Consider the following 7885-nt stretch of genomic DNA (forward strand, 5'->3'; position numbering starts at 1 on the left):
ATTTCAAAACATATGGAGATCAATATGAAGCCAATAACACACATACGTTTCACCAATCGCGGTGGACACTGCAGTGCGACGCGGGGTGGATCATATAACAATAGTCATGCAGATGGACTCATATTTCGAGATAAGCATCGAGGGTTAGGGCCATGACGCGAATTTCCGGCGAACGTGTAACCAGCCGCCGAGGGCGAAAATTTCTAGACCACCTGGAGATGCGTTCTCACACTAGTAATCATCAATGATTCACAAGCAATAAGCGCCGAAATTAAAGGCGCGGACCCGTCTGATCCAATACAAGGTCGAAATTAATGACTCGCAGGATGATGAAAAGGTACAAATATGGTTTCCCGTGGCAATTAGCGTTCATAGAAGCTCTGGCCACAAAACGACCCGCGAGGTCCATCGACCCGCGCCTCACGCAAGCTGTGGGTCCACAAGACGCCGGCGGCGCTACGGCCATCTTGATGGCTTTTGATCCTGTGAGAAAAACTTGCTAGTGTCAGATGCAGTCATCAAGTATTTTCTTCCTGTCGCGCCACGCTGATATATATTTAATTGATCCTTTGCGGCGGATTTCTTGTTTACGTTTCGACTTTTTTTGGGGATCACTAAACCTGAGATGGCGACGGCACGAGAACGGAGGGACTCACTTATCGACCAGGAATCAGCTCGATTACTCGGTGAATTTGACGAACGGGACGAGGAAGCAATAATCGATGACGACGACGCTGACGTCGGCAACGGACGCAATGTTTCCGACCAAGTTGCTGAACAGGAAGTCAACGAATTAAGTACTCGAGCGCTTGTTACGCTGTTTTGTTCGCTGTATATTGGTGTTTTCCTCTGCGCGTTGGACGGTACCGTTATCGTTACGCTGGTTTCACACATCGCGTCGGAATTTCACGACTTTCGATCGGCTTCATGGATTGCGACGTCATATTTGATTTCGCTCGCTGCTTTCCAGCCGTTGTATGGAAAAGTGTCGGTATGTCCTGGTTTGTTCCGGATATTGTCGTAATGGCGATCGTCGCTGCTAACCTCGGATTATAGGATATCTATGGAAGAAAGGCGCTTCTTCTGTTCAGCAACGTACGTATACACGATATTTCCAATCGGTTGCATTCGATATTCTAACAGCAATTATAGAGTGCGTTCGCGATTGGGTGTATCCTTTGCGGAATCGCTCCATCATTATGGTTTCTCGTGTTTGCACGTATTATCGCTGGTATCGGAGGCGGTGGACTGAACTCACTCTCAGTCATCACCCTCAGTGACCTTGTGCCTCTCCGTCAACGAAGTCTGCTCCACGGAGTCGGCAGTGTGTTGTACAACTCTGGCGCCGCGGTGGGCGGCGTATTTGGCGGCTTGATTACCGATGCGATTGGCTGGCGATGGGCGTTTTTTATTCAGGTGCCATTTGTTGTTATTTCTGCAATTGCTATTCAGCTCAATTTAAAGTCCAAGCCAGCTGGTGAGGTTGAATCGGGCCGACTGAGACGGATTGATTTCGCTGGATCGTTCACGCTAGTTACTTCTCTCGCGTTGTTCCTCCTCGCACTGTCGATGGGTGGCAATTATCTCCCATGGTCGCATCCAATTATTTTCGTTCTGTTTCCGCTGTCGTTTGCGTTCCTGGCGGCATTCGTTCATATCGAGACTAAGGTCGCGGAAGAGCCAGTCCTTCCAATCACCTTCCTCAAGGACCGTACGATCTTTGGATCAGCCCTTTCGAACTCGTTTATTTTTATGATCAGTTACTCCCACCTTTTCTATGTGCCCATTTATCTTATTGCCGTCCGTGGCATTTCGGCAACTGCGGCGGGTACAAACATTATCTCTAACTTCATCGGGACCGGCATTGGCGCAATCTCGACTGGTTCATACATGCGAGCCACTGGCAAGTACTATCGAGTCATGATCTTCAACGCATCAGTCCTCTTCGTCGGCTGTCTGCTGGTTTGCACATACGGTCCCACCACGGCTACGCCGGTCCAGGTCTTCTACTTGCTCGTGCCAGGTATCGGCTTCGGCTCGCTTCTCACGTCGACCCTAATCGCTCTGATCGCATCCGTGCCGCACGAATTCCAGGCGGTCACGACGTCAATTCAATATGGCTTCCGCGCAACTGGCTCCACTATCGGTGTCTCCGTCGCCTCCGCGATTTTCCAAAATGTGCTCGCGTCAAGACTATTCACGAGAATCACGGGACCTGGTTCGGAAGAGATTATTGCCCGCGTATTAGATTCTGTCGAGGAAGTTGAGTTTTTGGCGGAAGAGTACAAGCCGTTGGTTATTTCGTCTTATTTGGATGCATGCAGGGGTGTGTTTATTTTTGCGGCTGTGCTTGGGTTTTTGAATATCGTCTCGTGCGCTTTTATGCGGGAGCACACTCTGCATACGACTATCAACAGAAGATGAGTCGCTGTGGGCATGTAATGCGTTGATGTGCTAAATGGGTTTGGTTTTGCGACAAAATTTGAGTTGTAAGGTGCACGCAGCTGGCACATGCTAAGGTAGAAATCATGCAATGATAAAATGGGTCTACGGTTCTTTAGATGATGCATCAAAATGCGAGGGTTTTGTTTTAGTTTTAAATATACTTTTTGGTTTATCTTGTTATGATATTTGGCAGCTGTCATATAGAATATTGGTAAATGGTATATGCATTCAGTGACACATTCAAGCTACGCGCAGGACAGCTGGATAGACTTCATATCTAAAATGCGACTATTAGATCTGTAGTGATCATCCGACGACAGGCTCCGGCCTGCACAGAATTTAATTCTTCGGTAGCCCCCGTGCCAAATGGCTGAAGACTAAATGCTCGAGTAGTCGTAATTGCATTTAAATTCCATACAAGATCAAAATTCTCGCTTTAATTCTTGCACACCCATCCGAGCATCCCAGCTGCCAAATTGCGCATGCAAGACGGTCAATTTACATTTCTCTATTACACTGTACCACTACGGAAAATATAATCCCCGGTGTAAGCTGAATTCCGCGTTGGGTACACGACTATAAAGGGCATTGCAGTGGTTGTTCTTGCAGTGGGGAGATTGGCCTTGCGATACTGAGTTATGTGTTGGTTCTTAGCCAAACGTTTTATGTGGGGCACGTTTATCCGTAGAGATTAGGATATATTATAACGTTTTGTAGGTTTTTTGTAGTGTAGAATATGTAATTGGGTATGGAAAGTCTCTTAGCTCTGATCCCTCCACACTTTTGAGCCGCACAGAAGATTTTAGCGGAGCCCCAAATGCGTTTTATCGTTGTTGAACGGCTTCGCGCAATCCCATACCAAATAGCAGTAATCAGCATACGCGCAGTTGCTAGAAGGAGCTTGGTAACCGGCTCTGTGCCGGAATGGATCAAGCGACCGATGTGCCCTCGTTCAAGCTTGCGAATGCAAGTATCCGTTCTGCCAGAATGCAGCAAATGCAGAGCGCTTACGATTATCTGACGAGGATCAGCTATTTTAATTACCTGACTCTGCCAACGCCTGCTGGAGTCAGATATTCAGATACAGTGGAAGTTCCGTTTGTCGAAGTGATAGGTGAAATATTCAAGGTTCCTCCAGAAGAGGTGCAGAATGACGTATTGGCATTGACTGGCAGCCTGACGATTATGGTACATGCTTTACGACGAAATCATAGTTGTAGCTTGACAACTAATAAGGGCATAGGATTATGTTGATGACTTGAAGCAGCTTTTAACGTCACTCGGTCCAACGAACTCCTCACTAGTCAAAGAATTTGCATCGGAAGAAGAATATAAAATCTGGAAGGGTTTTGAAATTTCGGAAATCAATCAGCTCATATTGGGGCTCATCGATAACACGATTTCTGAGCTACCACAGTCGAAATTTGGCGTGCCTCACCATCTAGTGTACATACCGCCCGATCCACCCGCTTACTACTATTCACTTTTGAAATTGTGCATGGTCCGTGATATACCACTGCTTCAAGCTAAGTTTAAATCGCACCCCGAACTTGAAGATCCCCTGTGTCGCCGGTCAGTGCCAGTTCTAGCGAAGGATTCGCAGGACCTGTTCAATAGCTTGTATGTCAGTTGGAGGATCAGCAGGTCAACTCGCGAAGTCTTACTGTTGAAGTCTGCCACGGACCTATTTGAGTGCGGATATATTTCGGTCGGAATGTTGTGCAACGTGGTGAGATTCATAAACTTTTATCCCCGGAAATCGTTTGTGGCTGCTGAAGAACCCTGGAAATTGAAAGATGTGAGTCATCGAGGAACATATGTAGCCGGTGCTATAGGATCTAATCAATGCTTTAGAAACGATTATATATAAATTGTTTGAAGACAATGCACGTTTATCTTACGCGCTCCATAATGCGCAAACTTTCAACGCTCTGGGACCGAGAAAAAGTAGACCTTGGACACATGACCGCTGCTATGGAGTTTTATTTATATCAGGATTTGCTATTTGCGGAATCTGGGATCAATTTTCAAACAACCGTCAATTGGTTTCGGGATTCTTTGAAGGTACATCCCGTTATGTGCTTGTCATAGATCTGCCAGCTCAGTATTTGTTCTAGAAATATATCCAAGATCGATTTAGCGACGAGATTGAGGAAATATCGCAAAGTCCGTCATGGCCAGATATGCTTCTCTTTATTTCGGTGCTTCACAAAATATTCATACGCCTCGGCAGTGTTGCTCAGTTATGTAATATTCCGAAGCACTTCGCAAATGTCGACATTTCAAAGTGGAACACGGCACTGAATATTGATAAAATAGTAGCTGACGGGGTTGTAGAGGCCGCGTCTACTGCAGCGTGGGATGTGTATGAAAAAATCGTCTGCGGCTCAGATACGCGGAGACCGGTATTGCGGTTGGATGATGTTACAAAACTGAAGGAAGCGTTGAATGGATTGCACTACTGGGGCAAAAGTACGGATGGGTATGCATGACGTCCGTTAGTACCCGGTTCGTTTCCTAATACCTGTCATATACATAGACATTCCGATACAGATTTTGAACGGAAGTTATGCACATATATTGAGAAATACTTTGATGCTCCTGATATGCAATTCATAGATGGAATCATAAATGAGGATAAGGTATATTAAGTGTTCTTCGATTCAGTTCCATTCTAGACTAATGTCTACAGTTTTCCTGGTCAGAACAGCAACTCCATAGTTCGTCAGCTGTGAGAATCATGGGTCTATTCTCACAATACCAACAATTTATCACCGACCTGCATCTACACAATACAAAATACAAACAGAGATTGATCCAATCAGCCTTAAAGAATATTGCGGTGACAATACCAGCATATGTCTCCAGGCTGAAGGTTAGCTTCTGCACGGATCTTGGCTATTCTACTGATGCACGGCGGTCTATTACCGTTGTAAAAACAGGTGAGAATGAATGGCTTCAGTTGTACAAAATTCCAGAGAAGGTTTGTCCAATTCTATTTGATGATAGGATAAACTGTTGCTAATCACGTCGACTGCTAGACTTGTGTAGAAATGAATTATATCACATTTTTAAAGGAGTGGCTGTTGAAGCTACTTGACATTATGGATGACGCAGCTGTCGTGGTGGATTCGACAAGGTTGGGCGAGCTTGCTACATATTTTGCTATCACTGTCATCGAAGCACATGATTTACCGGTGCTGGATTATGATAGCAGCACGAGCAATGTTCATGTCGAAATAAATAGCCAAGAATCTCGAACCACTGTTAACAGAACTAGGCCAGTTTCTAAGTCGTCTAAGCCGCAATGGACTGAAAAATGCGGATATGCGACTCAGAAGGACACAACACTTGAGTTTTTGATCCGACAGCAGGAGAGAGACGGTACTATATCCGCACTCGGTAAATGTGTAACACATTTGAGGCTCGACGAAGAGCATATGTCACCAGTATGTTCTAGTGTCTACTAGGATGGATTGACGCAAAAATAGCTGACGATCTCGAAGGAGTTTGATTTGGCTGTGTGTCCGAGTGGATTTCTCAAATTAGAGATTAGAAAGATCCAAACCATGGACTCGGCAATCTCATGTTACAAGAACGCACTTAGTGGTCTTGATTATCAAGAATCTTTCGTGGCGGAGGCTATAACTGAGAAGGCAAGTTCCATTGTATTTAAGATGTGCGATTTCTGACCTGTAGAACTAGGTCTCTCCCATAATCGCTTTCGTCCTCTCTACCAATAATATGCAGACCATGGCCGAGGACAATCAGCAGAATTCATTCGATTCTATGCCATTTCTACTGAAGTATTTGGAGGATAATTTTGACATCATGCAACGATATCTTAATCCGAACATGAGTACCAAGGTTATCACCAATATTTGGCGCGCATGTGTTAGTGCTCTGCTGTATCTGCTGAGTGAAAACCCTACTCGGCGGAGACTTGATGTTATAAATCAATGGTTACAGGTTGGTTCACCTAGCAAAACCTCACAAGAGGCTTGATACTAACTGGCTTAGACACTACGTAGATTCTTTCACGGCGATGGTCAACGGCTATCTATCGGCATTCTGGAAAGCGTGGACGGATTTAGAGAGTTGTTGCGACGAGTTTATTAACTTTTATGAGTAATATTGATGTTAATGTGCATTACTGTTTGGATTGATTAATTACTAAGTAATTATTTTGCATGCATGGCGTTAGGTTGGATGGTGGAGAAAAATTACGTATTGCGATATCGCTTTGTATACTAGGGCTATTATTTTACAACTTAACATATTTCCTACAGATAATTAGGGATCGGCACGGATACACGGATAAAGGATATCCGCGGATATCCGTCAAAATTAAGGATACGGATACGGATACGGATAAAGCAATCTTGATTAGTGATTAATCCACGGATATCAGCGGATAAGACACATAAATAAAGTTATCATGCAATTATTACCGAGGGAGGTATTGAATTTTCGGCTGTGTCGGGAATAAATAGTAATAAGGAACAACCAGCTTTACGCAGTAGCTTGGCGAGGAACGTAGTAATAGTCGGTTCAGGCTATTGACTCGGTTAAAGAGTTCATATATGCCACAATAAAATCCGTTTGTATTTCAAAATTGTTTCCTTCTTTTAATAATGTTAATAATGGTAAGTTACTGTACTAGAATTCCTTAATATTATATTCATGCTTTAATTATTATTTGTATCAATCTTTTATTTTTTAAGTATTATTTTTATTTTATTTTATTTCGTTTTATTTAATCGTAAATCTGATAAATAAATTTTAGTTCTTGTGATCCAGATATAGCAGTCGATCAGAGCAATAATAGAATCGGACACGAAATGTGGAAACCGCAACAATATCCTGAATATTAAACCGATACATTACGTATATTAGACCGGCTCATTTGCAGAGCAAGGCGAGCCAGGTTCATATGTATGGATCGCCGGGTTGATCTTAACGATCTCTCTTATTGACTCATAAGCTCAAGAAAGCGTTAGCCCAGTTGAACGGTATAGTTCGTATTAGTGATGGTTCTAATATCTTTCATTCATATTCTTGTCATTCCTACGTGAATATCCGTGAATATCCGTGGATATCCAGGGATATGACGGATACGGATACGGATAAGCCCATTTCTTCTCGATATGGATACGGATACGGATAACTATAGGTTGCCTGGATATGGATACGGATATGGATAACGAAAATTCTTATCCGTGCCGATCCTACGGATAATTACATAATTAGATAAACTACTCGAATATTTCATTATATTTAAGAATTTTCGCATGTTCAACTTAACTGTGCTCCGTGAATGCCGGTGACTCGCAAAACTTTGGAAAGCGATACCCTTGAGGAGCTAGCAGAGATGCTTACGGAAGAGGGTCTCAGTCCGTGACAGACTCGCCTCTTGCAATCTTGGTGCAGTACCTCACCA

At 43.8% G+C, this 7885-nt stretch overlaps 2 protein-coding genes across 2 annotated transcripts; both read left to right on the plus strand.

The window, feature by feature from the left end:
* The first annotated feature begins 221 nt into the window (after positions 1-221).
* Positions 222-2684, plus strand: V1508DRAFT_425698 (major facilitator superfamily domain-containing protein). Its single transcript, XM_066941480.1, has 3 exons — positions 222-991; positions 1057-1095; positions 1153-2684. The coding sequence occupies exons 1-3, from the start codon at positions 626-628 to the stop codon at positions 2422-2424; spliced, it is 1677 nt and encodes a 558-aa protein (XP_066793102.1). The 5' UTR covers positions 222-625; the 3' UTR covers positions 2425-2684.
* A 589-nt stretch (positions 2685-3273) lies between these two features.
* V1508DRAFT_425701 (uncharacterized protein) lies at positions 3274-6991 on the plus strand. Its single transcript, XM_066941481.1, has 10 exons — positions 3274-3633; positions 3689-4243; positions 4300-4509; positions 4563-4927; positions 4985-5087; positions 5138-5428; positions 5487-5894; positions 5952-6101; positions 6151-6414; positions 6466-6991. Exons 1-10 carry the CDS (start codon positions 3370-3372, stop codon positions 6562-6564), a joined length of 2709 nt encoding a protein of 902 aa, XP_066793103.1. The 5' UTR covers positions 3274-3369; the 3' UTR covers positions 6565-6991.
* Positions 6992-7885: the final 894 nt, after the last annotated feature.

Source organism: Lipomyces doorenjongii, assembly GCF_038497915.1.
Source record: "Lipomyces doorenjongii strain NRRL Y-27504 unplaced genomic scaffold V1508scaffold_85, whole genome shotgun sequence".
Lineage (NCBI taxonomy): Eukaryota > Fungi > Ascomycota > Lipomycetes > Lipomycetales > Lipomycetaceae > Lipomyces > Lipomyces doorenjongii.

Coding starts and splice junctions, on each gene's coding strand:
- V1508DRAFT_425698 (XM_066941480.1), top strand. CDS start 626: ATGGCGACGGCACGAGAACGGAGGGACTCACTTATCGACCAGGAATCA. Junction 992..1,056: donor CGTTGTATGGAAAAGTGTCG/GTATGTCCTGGT, acceptor CTCGGATTATAG/GATATCTATGGAAGAAAGGC. Junction 1,096..1,152: donor CGCTTCTTCTGTTCAGCAAC/GTACGTATACAC, acceptor CAGCAATTATAG/AGTGCGTTCGCGATTGGGTG.
- V1508DRAFT_425701 (XM_066941481.1), top strand. CDS start 3,370: ATGGATCAAGCGACCGATGTGCCCTCGTTCAAGCTTGCGAATGCAAGT. Junction 3,634..3,688: donor CTGGCAGCCTGACGATTATG/GTACATGCTTTA, acceptor ATAAGGGCATAG/GATTATGTTGATGACTTGAA. Junction 6,415..6,465: donor TTATAAATCAATGGTTACAG/GTTGGTTCACCT, acceptor TAACTGGCTTAG/ACACTACGTAGATTCTTTCA.